Source organism: Physella acuta, unplaced genomic scaffold (genome assembly GCF_028476545.2).
Source record: "Physella acuta isolate Inbredline_101_S28 unplaced genomic scaffold, ASM2847654v3 ptg001756l, whole genome shotgun sequence".
In the NCBI taxonomy this organism is placed as follows: domain Eukaryota; kingdom Metazoa; phylum Mollusca; class Gastropoda; family Physidae; genus Physella; species Physella acuta.
The window spans coordinates 61,163-77,532 of record NW_026733266.1 but is presented as its reverse complement, the minus strand read 5'-3'; the positions used below and the strand labels follow the sequence as shown (position 1 = coordinate 77,532).

The 16,370-nt window shown below is 44.6% G+C and overlaps 1 protein-coding gene across 1 annotated transcript; it reads right to left on the bottom strand.

Moving 5' to 3' along the window:
• Positions 1-1,623: 1,623 nt before the first annotated feature.
• On the bottom strand, positions 1,624-2,169 carry LOC131930310 (uncharacterized). Its single transcript, XM_059286729.1, has one exon. The coding sequence runs from the start codon at positions 2,167-2,169 to the stop codon at positions 1,624-1,626; it is 546 nt and encodes a 181-aa protein (XP_059142712.1).
• Positions 2,170-16,370: the final 14,201 nt, after the last annotated feature.

Sequence of the window (16,370 nt, the reverse complement as noted above, 5' to 3'; positions counted from 1 at the left end):
TCGTGTTCATGTCTATAGGGTGGGGAGATTTAAGGGTTGGTTCGTGTTCATGTCTATAGTGTGGGGAGATTTAAGGGTTGGTTCGTGTTCATGTCTATAGGGTGGGGAGATTTAAGGGTTGGTTCGTGTTCATGTCTATAGGGTGGGGAGATTTAAGGGTTGGTTCGTGTTCATGTCTATAGGGTGGGGAGATTTAAGGGTTGGTTCGTGTTCATGTCTATAGGGTGGGGAGATTTAAGGGTTGGTTCGTGTTCATGTATTCCACTGTGGGGAGATTTAAGGGTTGGTTCGTGTTCATGTATTCCACTGTGGGGAGATTTAAGGGTTGGTTCGTGTTCATGTCTATAGTGTGGGGAGATTCAAGGTTTGGTTCGTGTTCATTTCTTCCAGTTTAGTGTGGGAAGATTTGAGGGTTGGTTCGTGTTCATGTCTATAGTGTGGGGAGATTTAAGGGTTGGTTCGTGTTCATGTCTATAGCGTGGGGAGATTTTTGGGTTGGTTCGTGTTCATGTTTCACAGTATAGTGTGGGGAGATTTAAGGGTTGATTCGTGTTCATGTCTATAGTGTGGGGAGATTTTTGGGTTGGTTCGTGTTCATGTTTCACAGTATAGTGTGGGGAAATTTAAGGGTTGGTTCTTGTTCATTTCTATAGTGTGGGGAGATTTAAGGGTTGGTTCGTGTTCTTGTCTATAGTGTAGGGAGATTTAAGGGTTGGTTCGTGTTCATGTTTCACAGTATAGTGTGCGGAGATTTAAGGGTTGGTTCGTGTTCATGTCTATATATATATATATATATATATATATATATATATATATATATATATATATATATATATATATATATATATATATATATATATATATATATATATATATATATATATATGAATGGCGTTTAAAATGTTTATGTATATTTTTTTAAAAATCATGTAAAAAATCAAAACTTAGGGTTCAACATCTGAAATATAGTTACAAAATTTTAATTGATATCATCCACCTATGACCTAGGGTCTTTGATCTTGCGTCTAGGGTCTAGGGGTCCCGGGACTAGGACCGTGTCTAGGATCTAGGGTCAAGGGTGTTTAATCATTGGCTTGGGATCAATGGCACGCTGTAGGCTGCTTATTACATGTTAGTTGTGTGTGGGCGTATGTTGCGGCGGTGTGTATGTTGAAATCCTTATGTAAAACAGTTTCTAAAGTTACGGTTCAGTTACACTAATTCATATCCGACCTGTCACACAACAGCTGTGTCGCCTGTACTGGTCATTGATCGCTAGTATCAAAACCCACCCACTCATCCATAAAACATGGCTTTGTTCCGCATGAAAGAATTTAAACAGCTTGCACATGCGTGATACACACCATGATCTATGGCGATTCTGATTTATAGAACTTTTGTTGCGATACAATAGAAGTATGTAGATTGTACAATGCTGTTCAAGTTATCGCCCTTATACTCTGTGCACATCCCAGTGTTGGGCTACATTTATGGTAATACTCATAAGATGACTCAGTCTGTCCTTTTGTAAGAGAAGTTTGCAGTTCAACTTAAATACAGTCACGTACGAACATCCGTGAAAACTAAAAATCTAAATAAATTATTGGATGGGAACAGATCTGATTATAGCATGGTCGGTTGCTCCGTGTGATGAGCAATGGGTTGCTCTGTGTGATAGGCAATGGGTTGCTCTGTGTGATAGGCAATGGGTTGCTCTGTGTGATAGGCAATGGGTTGCTCTGTGTGATAGGCAATGGGTTGCTCCGTGTGATGAGCAATGGGTTGCTCCTTGTGATGGGCAATGGGTTGCTCCTTGTGATGGGCAATGGGTTGCTCCGTGTGATGAGCAATGGGTTGCTCCTTGTGATGGGCAATGGGTTGCTCCTTGTGATGGGCAATGGGTTGCTCCGTGTGATGAGCAATGGGTTGCTCCTTGTGATGGGCAATGGGTTGCTCCTTGTGATGGGCAATGGGTTGCTCCGTGTGATGAGCAATGGGTTGCTCCTTGTGATGGGAAATAGGTTGCTCCTTGTGATGGGCGATGGGTTGCTCCGTGTGATGAGCGATGGGTTGCTCCTTGCTTTGTGTGATGGGCAATGGGTTGCTCTGTATGATGGGCAATGGGTTTCTCCGTGTGATGAGCAATGGGTTGCTCCGTGTGATGTACATTTCTTCAAGAATCACTTCCTTAGCTTTGAAATTAAAGAATTTAATTTCTTGTATGTTTTATTTTATGAAATTTTTAATTAATTGAGATATGGTTGTGTGGCTTTGTTACTACGTTTACATTTTAAATAATGTATCAAATTAAACTATTAAGGGATAATTACCGAAAATTGCACTTTGACTCAGATTTCAGCCTTCTTTTCCTTTTAGATTTACTTCCATAGCCTTTGTCCGTCCAGTCCAGGAACATACTACGAGACAGAAGTTGTTAGTTGTTTGATTTTGGATTTGTTGCTGACTCCCGATATCGAGCCTCATCTGCCCGGACGTTCGAACTCGAGACTTTTCGGTTTATCAATGGACCCTGATTGGTATTAGCGCCCCGATAGTTTGTGACTGGGTTGTATGACGCCCTGATGTAGGAGAGAAGTGACGCCCTGGTGTGGGAGAGAAGTGACGCCCTGGTGTGGGAGAGAAGTGACGCCCTGGTGTGGGAGAGAACTGACGCCCTGGTGTGGGAGAGAAGTGACGCCCTGGTGTGGGAGAGAAGTGACGCCCTGGTGTGGGAGAGAAGTGACGCCCTGGTGTGGGAGAGAAGTGACGCCCTGGTGTGGGAGAGAAGTGACGCCCTGGTGTGGGAGAGAAGTGACGCCCTGGTGTGGGAGAGAAGTGACGCCCTGGTGTGGGAGAGAAGTGACGCCATGGTGCGGGAGAGAAGTGACGCCCTGGTGTGGGAGAGAAGTGACGCCCTGGTGTGGGAGAGAACTGACGCCCTGGTGTGGGAGAGAAGTGACGCCCTGGTGTGAGAGAGAAGTGACGCCCTGATGTAGGAGAGAAGTGACGCCCTGGTGTGGGAGAGAAGTGACGCCCTGGTGTGGGAGAGAAGTGACGCCCTGGTGTGAGAGAGAAGTGACGCCCTGATGTAGGAGAGAAGTGACGCCCTGGTGTGGGAGAGAAGTGACGCCCTGGTGTGGGAGAGAAGTGACGCCCTGGTGTGGGAGAGAAGTGACGCCCTGGTGTGGGAGAGAAGTGACGCCCTGGTGTGGGAGAGAAGTGACGCCCTGGTGTTGGAGAGAAGTGACGCCCTGGTGTGGGAGAGAAGTGACGCCCTGGTGTGGGGTTGTGACTGAATAACACCGCAATCTTCCCCCCCCCCCCCCGCCTAGCGACGCCTAAACCTGCAAAAAATCTTTCTCAAGCCCACCCGTATACCCCCCTCCCCCTTATACTCACATTGAAGTAATGATATAACCAAAGAGGGGGGGGGGGGGTGGGAAAGTTTTTAACCTACCAGGTGGGAGTCGGTTTCTTCAAACCCGACCAGAGGAGTGCGATTGAAAACAGCCTCCATCATGCACGACATCTTACTGCATGCAGCACCCCCCACCCCCACCCCCGCCACCCGGATCATGCACGGCATCTTACTGCATGCAGCACCCCCACCCCCACCCCCGCCACCCGGAAACGGAGTGCAGTTCAACCAACAGCACGTGCAGACTGTTAAAACCACCCCTCCCCGCAACCCTCACTTCTCTGTAGGAAGTGAAGAATAGATATGATGAGAATGGGCACCGTCTGCGTGAGTGTAAGAACATGCACACGTGAGGTAGGTGAGTGCTCACGCTCATGTGTTCCCCAGATGGCCGGGGTATAAAAACACCAATCAGGTTAGCGGTTCAAAGAAGCAGCGGGAAAGTGGATTGATCAGGCCGCGGTGTGGCCGAGGTGGGAGCTCTTCAGTTCGGGGAGATCACCCTTGTTTGTTAGCAACCGACTGCGGGGGTTGACCTTTGGTGATTCCGTCCGTCTCACCAACTTCTTCCTGACGGGGACGGTTAGTTTAGAAGGGGGGGGGGGAGTTTTTTGCAAGTTAGAACGAAAAAAAATGAACAACAGAAAGTTGTTGAGTGGATGGTGTTTGTTTTATTGCAGTTGAAGCAGAGTTGGTCTATTTTATTCTACATTTCAGTGGCATCTTATTTTGTGGTGTCATTTAGTTACGTGGATTAACGATTTCATACCAAGATGTCATTTATGTCATTTAGTGACGTCATACAGTCGTGTCATATGGACATATTAAATGTCATTAAGATCCATTGCTTACCACGGTGCAAAAATAAAAGTTCTGTAAAATCAAAGGATATTAGAAACACCAATTAACTATTTTTCTTTGATGTGTAACGCCCCCTTTTAACTCTACACAAACGAAATTCCACATAGGTTTAATTTAAAAAAAAAAACAACCCAGTAAATCTTTAACGTATGTTTTGGCAAAGTTTAGTTTTAATAAGAACTTTCTCTCTTACACACAGTCACACGCTTACACACACAAACCCACACACATGCACACACACACGCTCATTCTCTCACACACGCGCGAGCTTATACCCACACAAAAACGGCCCGGCCTCATTAAAATTATGAACTTCTTTATTTAATTAAACTATTATCCCCACTAATCACATGCATTCAGGTTGCCATGACAACGTCTTTAGCAACGAGTACCGGGCTAAAGAAACATAAAAAAGATTATTTTTCCCTCTTTACAATTAAAATATTAAATTCCTTTCTCATCAGATCGCTGTTGGAAATATTTTTTTTTTTTTTGCTAAAAGGTTTGTAAATTGCTGTTTGTCTGGTGATCGTGGTGACTTAAACTGCTGTCGATCATTAGCGCTACCCGCAGGAGGGTTTACACCGCCGTTAATTCTCAGGTGTGCCGCGGTCCTCACGCGTTTCTCCCGTGTCCCCCACCTCCCCTCAGGTGAGTTAAGGTGTGTGGGCAGTTGATGTTCCAGATGAAAAACTCCACAGAAGGTGAGGGAACTTCCGCACACGATAATAGGTTGTATCGATAATAGGTTGTATAGATTGTTGATCGTTCCTCAAAGCAACTCCTTACCCTAGGGCTAGAGTAATGGCCATGAGCCTGGGTCTAAGCCATAAACTTAATTCTTACTCTTACCCTATCGCCGATAACGGGAAGGAGAAAAAGAATTATGAATTTATAAAGCCTTGCTGGCATTTATTTAAACACACACACACACAATATATATATATATATAAGTATATGTATCAGTGGCGTAGCGAGGTCGGGTGTCACCCGGTGCGGCACTTAATGGTGTCACCCCCCAAAGGCGTAGCGACTTCCCGGGGACAAATTTTCGATTTGCACCCCCCACCCCCTCAAACTTTCGATTTGCACCCCCCCTCAAGTTTTCGATTTGCACCCCCCCCCCCCCACCCTCAAACTTTCGATTTGCACCCCCCCCCCTCAAGTTTTTCTCTATATATTTTGCTATTTTCTGCCTTGGTGTCAACCCCCTAATTGGTGTCACCCGGTGCGGTCCGCACCCCCCGCCCCCCCCCCCCCCTCGCTACGCCTCTGATATGTATATATGAAAAAATACACACATATTACACAAACACGCAGTACCTATAGGGTGGACTATATTTTGCCCCACCCCCTCCCCCATGTCTCTTGCATGAAAATGTTAGAACCGCTGCTCCAACATAGCTGTAATCCTAGAGGAATTAGATGTCTTGCTGGCGACTTACTCCAGCCTCCATCTGTCAAAACACATCCGTCCATCACACTTTGGCCGTCTATTCCAGCATGAACAGTTTGTATTTAGGCCGTCTATTCCCGTGTCTATTCCAGTGTAGAAAATTGGCCGTCCATGTGTGTGTTCCAGTACAATGTGGGCAACTATTACAGTATATAAAGTGTGTAGTATACTAGCCGTCCGTGTAAGCCGTCCTTCATCAAGTCGGCCGTCTTAGACAGTATAGACCGTATGTATGGAAATCTGGCCGTCCAACAGTCTTTATGTATAGAAAACTGGCCGTCCATCACGGTATACGCCGTCCATCAGTCTTTATGTATACAAAATTGGCCATCCATCATATATAGACTATGTATAGAAAACTGACCGTCCATCACATATGTACTCTCTATAGAACAACCGAACTTCATAACGTTAGACAGCCTTGGTGAGAATGTGCCATCTATTATTTTTGGTTCCACGCTTTCTATTTTGTCCGTCCAAGGCATTAAGAACCGTCCATATAGAAAACTGGCCGTCCATGCCAAATGCTGGCCGTCCATGCCAAATGCTGGCCGTCCATGCCAAAATGCTTGTCAATTTCAAAACGGAATGTCTATCACAGAACAACACGTCATTCACAGCACAGGTCGAGCATCACATCGCTGGCCGTCCAGTGAAAAAAACAACCTGGCCGTCCATTCTACACGTGCCGTCCATCAGGATGAAGGGCGAGAAGCAGGCTTCTACTCTACAGGGAGTTATGACAAGTGTGATCAGACTCATATCATAACACGGCTCGCACTAGATGATCTCTGCCAGGCTCGTTAGAGGGGGATCAGGTGAGTTGAGATGAGGTAAGGTGAGATAGGTTTGCTGAGGTAAGGTGAGGTAAGTAAGGTAAGATGAGGTAAGGTGAGATAGGTTTGCTGAGGTAAGGTGAGGTAAGTAAGGTAGGCTGAGGTAAGGTGAGGTAAGTAAGGTAGGCTGAGGTAAGGTGAGATAAGTAAGGTAGGCTGAGGTAAGGTGAGGTAAGGTGAGTTAAGTAAGTTTTGCTGAGGTAAGTTAGGCATACAGTATGTAGATGTGATATCATCTTAATCAAACTCTAAAAAAGAGCATTTTAATACAAATTTTAAATATGAAAAAATTAACAAGGTAATTAGTGAGAGAGATGAAGATATGTTAATCCAGACAAAATGATTAATTAGCTGAGTTTGACGACCGTAAATTATGTGAACAGCCCTCACCCAGTTGTGTGAATAGCCCCCAACCAACTGTGTAAATAACCCCCATCAAGTTGTGTGAATAGCCCCCAGCCAGTTGTGTGAATAGCCCCCAACCAACTGTGTAAGTAACCCCCATCAAGTTGTGCGAATAGCCCCCACCTCCAGTGGTTTAGTCGGTGCGTTATGGCCAATGAGCTGCCCTAACAGGTGGGTTAGATTAGTAACGTTAGCAGTAAGTGGCTTAATTTCACACAACGCTGTGGGGGGGGGGGGGGGGGGTAACGGGGAGGGGGTTTAAATTTTAAGACAGGTGGACAGAACAATATTCAGTGGCTTTATGTTGGGTTGCAGTACGGATTTGACGCCCCCACGTCACATTTTACATTTGACCTCCCACCCCCCCTAGCAGTCGAACTCACAACTTGCCCCACCAGTCGAACGCACTTGCTCCACCAGTCGAACGCACTTGCTCCACCAGTCGAAGGCACTTGCTCTACCAGTCGAACGCACTTGCTCCACCAGTCGAACGCACTTGCTCCACCAGTCGAACTCACAACTTGCTCCACCAACCAGTCGAACTCACAACTTGCTCCACCAGTCGAACTCACAACTTGCTCCACCAACCAGTCGAACTCACAACTTGCTCCACCAGTCGAACTCACAACTTGCTCCACCATTCGAACTCACAACTTGCTCCACCAGTCGAACTCACAACTTGCTACACCAGTCGAACTCACAACTTGCTCCACCAGTCGAACTCACAACTTGCTCCACCATTCGAACTCACAACTTGCTCCACCAGTCGAACTCACAACTTGCTTCACCAGTCGAACTCACAACTTGCTCCACCAGTCGAACTCACAACTTGCTCCACCAGTCGAACTCACAACTTGCTCCACCAGTCGAAGTCACAACTTGCCTCACCAGTCGAACTTCCTCCTACTTACTGACATTATTAACATGTTTTCATTCATTGAACTTTTCATTTTTTCCTTCACCAATCCTATTATTAATCCGTCTCCATTAATCACGCTACCAAAATTACTCAATTGAATACAATTTGTCTAACCCACATCAAAATTTGAACTTTTCAAAAGTACACAGCGCGGTAACGATAAAAGGAGACACACATTCTCTCATCCACGTAAAAGATTGCATAAAAATGCGTCTGGTTTCTTTGAAGTCCCTGTTTGTTTCTGTGTTTAACACAAACCGTAAACATTCAACAGTCGAATCATCTTTGGTTGGTTGTTCGACTTCCTAACACTCCAATCCTATGGCCGCTCCTGTTGAATTCGGCGACAAAAAGGTTACATTACGATACAGTGAAAATGGGTATACTTGTCGTATGGTCTCGGTGTGAATAGAACAAGATCAAAAGATAACTAGAATACGCTGAATACACGTGTAGTGTACAAACATGTAGGGGTGGATACAAGGTGTTTTTGTTGGTGTTGGTACACGAGTAGAACATGTAGGGGTGGATACAATGTGTTTTTGTTGGTGTTGATACACGAGTAGGACATGTAGGGGTGGATGCAAGGTGTTTTTGTTGGTGTTGGTGTTGGTACACGAGTGACGTTATTTACACGCCGAGGTTTTGGTCCATAGGTTTTTAATTCTTCTGAACTTGGCATTAATCACTCATTACATATTTATTTGGTCCACATAACCCCATGTTGTTTTTCATTCAGTCCTTCCTTCTGCTGGCAACATGTATTCAACCATCAGTAAAGTAAAAGTTTCCCTTTCAAACCTGACGGTCTATGGGGCAAGTGAAGTAGAGTTCACTTGTTTCTGTGACCTCGGCATATGAAGAGATAGTGTGGTCAGCACTATGCCCAGCCGCCTTTACTTTCCCTAACGTGAGTTAGATACCCATCAGAGTTTGGTAGACTCAAGGACGGTCTACTGACTTGAACCCGGATTCGAACTCGAGACTTACTGGTTAGCAGTCCAGCTCTCTACCGCTAGACCACTCCGTCCCCAACCATCAATACTAATACAATATATTATAGGCCCTACATATTTGGATTTATAAATAGGCACAATTTCGTACAAAATATGTGCTCCATTCATATACAACCTTTGCCTCACACATATATAACATAAGCTTCATAAATATACAATACAATCCCCCACACATATAATATAATCTACCAAACTTATACAACATAAGCCCCATACTTATACAACATAAGTCCCATACATATATTACAGAAACCCAAAACTTATACAACATAAGCCCCATACTTATACAACATAAGTCCCATACATATATTACAGAAACCCAAAACTTATACAACATAAGCTTCAAACGCATACAACATAAGCCCCATACATCTACACCATAAGCCCCATACATCTACAACATAAGCCCCTACACCAAAATGACAAAGAAACCAAAAAGTTAACCACAACATGTTGTCCTATCAACTTCCGACAGCCTGCCCAAATTAAGTCATTAATTTAAAATCTCTCCGATAAACTTACAGGTAACAGGAGCGGTACACAGTCAGGTAAACACACAGGTAAACACACAGGTAAACACACACGTAAACAACGACCTCAATTTTTCAACGCCGTTGTCTCGCAGAGCCACGAAGAATCTTCAAAGACATTTAAGAAAGGATTTCATTTTATCTTTGACGGTTTGGTTCCGTAATGTGTTTGTTCCAGGGCCGGCTACGATTGGAAACCTTCATTGATCGCAGGCCGTGTTTGTGTTTTGATCGAACTGACGGCGAAAGGTCCGGGGATCAAAGCCAGGGGGGACGAGGAGGGCATTAATCAGGGTTAGATAACGGGGCGGTCAACGACAGTCGACGACACGATGTTGTCGGCGCGGGAGGAAACATGCGCAGATAAAATAGGCGCAGATAAAAGCGAAAAGATTAAATTCTGGAGATCAATCTGACACCTGGGGATTTTCGGAGACTTGTGTGGGGGGGGGGGGGGGGGGAAGGAGGAGGGGGAGGTAGTGGTGAGGTAAGGACAACAGGGCTAGTAGTTGTATTTATTTCTGTATTTATTTCGTGTTGTTGTTGAAGTAAATGTTTTATGGCTGAAGTTCTAGAAAAATCGACTAATTGAATGAGGTCAATCTGCTCTGTTTATGTAAGCCACAGCCACAACCACAGTACAACATACCACCACATCCACACTACCACACTATTATGACCACTGCTATAGCTACAATACTACATCCTCACAACTAGAGTCACATTATTACAGCCACAACACCACAGCCACACCATAACATTCTCACCATAACATTCTCACCATAACAACACAACCACATTACCTTAGCCATACTGCAACTACCACACCCACACTTCCATAACAACACTAACACAGTCATATAACCACAACTACATAGCCACAATCACATTTCCACAACCACATTACCATAGCCATACTGCAACTACCACACCCACAGTTACATAACAACACTAACCACAACTACATAACCACAATCACATCACCACAACAACATTACCACACCCACACTTCCATAGCAACACTACCACACCCACAAAACCACATCCCCATCACCACACCCACAACCACACTACCACACCCACATTACCACATCAACACCAGTATATTCCCTCCACTTTCAACTTTCCACACTCACAAATTCCCGAAAGAAACAAAAAAAAAATGGAGTCTTAAACTAATTCAAGCACGTGCTATCTTAAACTACTTTCTAAGAAAAACGAAGGGGGTGTAATTTAGCCTGATGATATCCAGACGTCCTCTGTTTAACTTAACCGTGCACTAGAACTTCCCCACAAAAAGATTTACTCGTGTGTTTCAGCTTTTCTTTGTAGCACCAAACATTGCGGGGGGGGGGGGGGGGGGGGTGAATTGCAGGATTAAAATAGTTGCTAAAATTTAAAGTAACTGTTTTGTTAGTTTATAGTAATTAAAAAAACACCTTTAATTAACCAATCACTGCTGGTAAAAAGTTATGTTTGGTTATCGGATAAAGAAACTGGTATGATGCGCACTATTCACATTTGGAGTTGCGCACCGTCAACACACTCAGTAGTGTGCACTAGTGACATAAGTGTATTTCCGGTCAACTTAGGTTGTCACATTGTCACAATACAGCGGTTTCTCTACTCTGTCAGCGACTGATATAAGCAAAGGTTAATTTTGACATCATCCGACGCGCCATACGGTGAAACGTTTATTTATAATAATAAAAATAAAATAAAAAAATAAACATTTGGTATGGAGTATGATTTTCCCACGTTTTCTTTAACTTGCTTTCTCTGTGTGTTTATTTGTTTGTCTTTCCAATCAAATCTTGCGATCGAAATTTCTGGCACTTCCCAGTTAGCTAGCGCGCTGAAATTTTCAGGGAAGCTTTCTTTTGGATGACCATTGAATATTCAATTGTTATTATTACTAAATTGATCAATGGAAACATTTTATTGAGCATTTTAGACCGCTATATAATCTATATATATAATTCTCCTCTGCTAGCCATTAGAAAAAAAACCAGCGACGCGTACCTCGCGCGCAGTGAAGCGAACGATCACATGTCGCCACAGGCTTAGGGGCAGAGAATTTAGCTTGAACCGAGTTTAAACTTACAGGAGGTAGGCCAGTTTGGGGGAGACGATATGGTCGAGTGGTTGGGCACACGATTGCTATCCCACTCGACACGGGTTCAAATCTATGTGTTCTAGTCAGTAACGTATTCAAACAACGTGTTTTTTACGAGTTGTCTTTTTACGAGTTGTCTTTTTACGAGTTGTCTTTTTACGAGTTGTCTTTTTACGAGTTGTCTTCGTTTACCCAAAAAAAGTGAAAAGATAAAATCGATAGCAAGATTTTAATGCAAACAAACAGACAAAGACTAAAAAGTAGAAAATAATAATCATTAAAAAAGTTTAAAAAAACCCACGTTTTCTGATTGAACTAAAAAGTAGAAAATAAATGCTATAGGCCCTACATCACAATAATGCAAGCGATCACTCTACTATAAGCGAGCAAAAACGTGGGGCGCCGTGATTTTCTTACAGTTTCTAATACTGTTGACTCTCTACAAGCTCCCTAATAAAAGTCAATAGTATTATCTAATCAATAGTAATATAACTTTTACTTCGGCGCCCCACGTTTTTCATCGCTTATAGTAGAGTGATCGCTTGCATTATTGTGATGTAGGGCCTATAGCATTTATTTTCTACTTTTTAGTTCAATCAGAAAACGTGGGTTTTTTTAAACTTTTTTAATGATTATTATTTGAAGGATGAAAATTAAAGATAGTTTTCTCTGAATTAATGTCTTGGCAAGATCGGGCCCTTATCCTAGACTTAGGGCTGTATCTGTTGTTAAATATTGGCTAGATTGAGCCCTTATCCTAGATTTAGGTCTGTATCTGTTGTTAAATATTGGCTAGATTGAGCCCTTATCCTAGACTTAGGTCTGTATCTGTTGTTAAATATTGGCTAGATTGAGCCCTTATCCTAGATTTAGGTCTGTATCTGTTGTTAAATCTTGGCTAGATCGGGCCCTATTCTCAGATCCAGGGCTGTATCTGTTGTTGATCTGGTCTCTATCTCAGATCTAGGGCTGTATCTGTTGTTAAATCTCGCTTAATACCCCCGGAAGTTGTCAGCAGATCGCTAGCCAGTTTCCTGCTACACGGAAACAATTTTCGGTGAGTTCTTGTAGAGCTAACTGAACCAGTGGCGTGCTCTACGTGATTTTAGGGACTTGGCTAGTCCCATGAGAGTCTCACGTGATCTAAGGGACTTGGCTAGTCCCATGAGAGTCTCACGTGATCTTAGGGACTTGGCTAGTCCCATGAGAGTCTCACGTGATCGTAGGGACTTGGCTAGTTTCAGAAGTCTCACGTGATCTTAGGGACTTGGCTAGTCCCATGAGAGTCTCACGTGATCTTAGGGACTTGGCTAGTTTCAGAAGTCTCACGTGATCTTAGGGACTTGGCTAGTTTCAGAAGTCTCACGTGATCTAACGGACTTGGCTAGTCCCATGAGAGTCTCACGTGATCTTAGGGACTTGGCTAGTTTCACAAGTCTCACGTGATCTTAGGGACTTGGCTAGTCCCACGAGAGTCCCACGTGATCCCAGGGACTTGGCTAGTCCCATGAGAGTCTCACGTGATCTTAGGGACTTGGCTAGTCCCACGAGAGTCCCACGTGATCCCAGGGACTTGGCTAGTCCCATGAGAGTCTCAAGTTATACAAAAACTCCAGTTTGACAACCTGTGTGTGACTTCCTGGCCTTGTGGAGAATAAGACATCTATACCGTTAGTTGAAGGATCGGAGCCCATGTTGTCATTGAAATATCTTTTTTTTCTGTGCATCGCTCTCCAAAACCCCTAAGCGATTCACAAACTATTCTATGTTTTGTAACTAACAATCTGATCAAAAACGTATGGTCTGCGTGTGTAAACACAACATATTCAGCCACTGGTGTGTCAGTCGCACAACAATAATGCCGCAATAATGACATGTGTTGATGTGTGGTGGCATAGGGCATCCGTCTGTTTTGGAAGTGCGTGTGTTTGAGAGAGGGGCGGGGTATAGTGTTGTAAAGAAGGCAATGTTTGATTGTCTTATACTATAGAAATCACAATATACGGCAACGATGGAGTACTGTGGACTCAACTCGAAACCTTCAGATCAGTAGTCGAGTACTCTATCACCCGACCACGCCGTACAGACAATCAAGAGCACACAACCCCCAAGGAGTGAACCATCAGATAGTCATCAGACATGCGCACTGTGTACGCGAGTTAACTATCTCATGTTTAACGCTGACGTCACGTTATTTAAATCCAGGCTCGCTGGTAAACTCCCCCCCCCTCACAAATCTCGCCCCCCCCCCCCAATCTCACCCCCCCCCCCCCTCCCCCATGTCTGCGCTAATCTCAAGCTGACGTTTATCTACGGCACCTAACAGGATTAGCTGGCACGTGACGTTAAATTGTTATTAACGAGACCTGGAATCGTAGATCATCCCCGGGCAGTGGGGACCCAGCCCCGGCCGTAAAGCAACGATCGTGATTGAGCCCCCCCCCCCCCCCCCGACCCCGGGCAGGTCCGCTCCCCGGGACTGACGGGCCCAGGTGGCGGGGGCCCCAATCTTGTGGGCTCGCGGCTCGTTTGTCACTATTTCAAGGGAATTAAGTCGCTCTGCGCTAGATAATGTCGCATGCCATGAGATAAATGTGACGCCCGATTATCGGCCCTGCTCAACAGCGGGGGAGGGTGGGATAAGGGTGGCGGGTAATGGGCATGTCTTTCATGGCGGAGGGGGGGGGGGGGAGATGGATGGGAAAATATGGTAGGATGGAGAGAACTTGCAAATGAGGGAATAATTAACCGAGTGGGGACTTGCGAAACTTGCCCGGAATTTTCATAATCAAGTAAAAATTTTAATTTAGGAGCCGAGAGTTGGGGGTAGTTCCTAATTGTGATCGGTGGGGGGGGGGGGGGTGGGGTAAGGGGGTTGGGGGTGGGGAGTCCGGATCAATGGCACCAGAAAAATGCGGGTGTTAGGTGGGACCTGCAGTGTATTTGACAATAGATATCATTTTGTATCAACGTGAGGTACGACCATGTGACATAAGGTCTCAATGTGTGGGAGTGACATTTGACATTTGGTATCAATGTCTGATAGTGACATGTGACATTAAGCATCATTGTGTGAGAGTGACATTTGACATTTGGTATCAATGTCTGATAGTGACATGTGACATTAAGCATCATTGTGTGAGAGTGACATTTGACATTAGGTATCAATGTCTGATAGTGACATGTGACATTAAGCATCATTGTGTGAGAGTGACATTTGACATTAGGTATCAATGTCTGAGAGTGACATGTGACATTAAGCATCATTGTGTGAGAGTGACATTTGACATTAGGTATCAATGTCTGAGAGTGACATGTGACATTAAGCATCATTGTGTGAGAGTGACATATGACATTTGGTATCAATGTGTGAGAATGACATTTGACATTATGTATCATTGTGTGTGAGTGACATTTGACATTAGGTATCAATGAGTGAGAATGACATTTGACATTAGGTAACCATGTTTGGGACCTACTACATGTTCCCACAAAGCTGTTACCACTGTCACTACTCTGTCACTACACTGTCACTACACTGTCACTACACTGTCACTACACTGTCACTACACTGTCACTACACTGCCACTACACTGTCACTACACTGCTACTACACTGCAACTACACTGCCACTACACTGCCACTACACTGTCACTACACTGCCACTACACTGTCACTACACTGTCACTACACTGTCACTACACTGTCACTACACTGTCACTACACTGTCACTACACTGTCACTACACTGTCACTACACTGTCACTACACTGTCACTACACTGCCACTACACTGCCACTACACTGCCACTACATTGCCACTACACTGCCACTACACTGTCACTACACTGTCACTACACTGTTTATAAGTCCAGTTTTCTCTTGAAAATTCCATATTAAAATAAATATATGTATTGTCATAGTAGGGCACCAAGCCAGTAGTCACAGCAAAAGATTGATCCCCCCCCCCTCCATCATGCATGTTGGCACACCACCAATGAAGACTATAAAAACCCTCAAAGTCTCACTAGGTCGTATTTCATTTACTCCCCATAACATGCCTTAATTGCCAGGTTTTCTGATTGAAACCGTAATTGTTTCATTTAATTAACAACATCGTGCCTTGAATCCAGGCAACCAAAGGCCTAGCCACTGTACACATGTTCCTTAGCCTAGGGAAGACGATCGTTTCTAGAATGTTCCCGAGAACATGTCTGCAACTCTAATCTAACAGGCGTGGCCCCCCACCCCCCCCCCTCCCCCGGGGCACCAGGTGCACCTGACAGACCTCTGGAAACGAAATTGTTTTGAGTTTCCATGTAAACTTCTCCCAATGACTGATGGTACATTTTCATTGTTGGCTGGGCACGAAGTTTCAGCGCCATTTTGATTCCGCCATTAAGAGGTTAAAGGTCTATTTAAAATTGCTCCCAAAAAATGAGTTCAAGTAAAGAAACGAAAAAAAAAATCATCTTGACAGACTGCGGGGGAATGAATCAATCTTTTGTGAGGAGAGGAGGAGGGGGGGGGGAAGGGAAAAAATGCAGGTGCACCTCGTAACTCCATGTTTCAACACACAGCACACCAGGCGATGACGGATTCGCTCAAACCGATGACGCCGCGATATCGCGAGCTGATGGGTTACGGTTCCTGATGGGTTACGGTTCCTGATGGGTTACGGTTCCTGATGGGTTACGGTTCCTGATGGGTTCTCGCTAGTGTTAGCAAGCTGTGGGCTGGGGGCTGTGGGCTGGGGGGGGGGGGTGCGGGGGGTAAGGTTAACTCAGCACACGTGTGAAAACTCTGGAATTCTCA

Bases quoted from the DNA above. Each gene is read 5' to 3' on its own strand.
- LOC131930310 (XM_059286729.1), bottom strand. From the start codon at position 2,169: ATGTACATCACACGGAGCAACCCATTGCTCATCACACGGAGAAACCCA.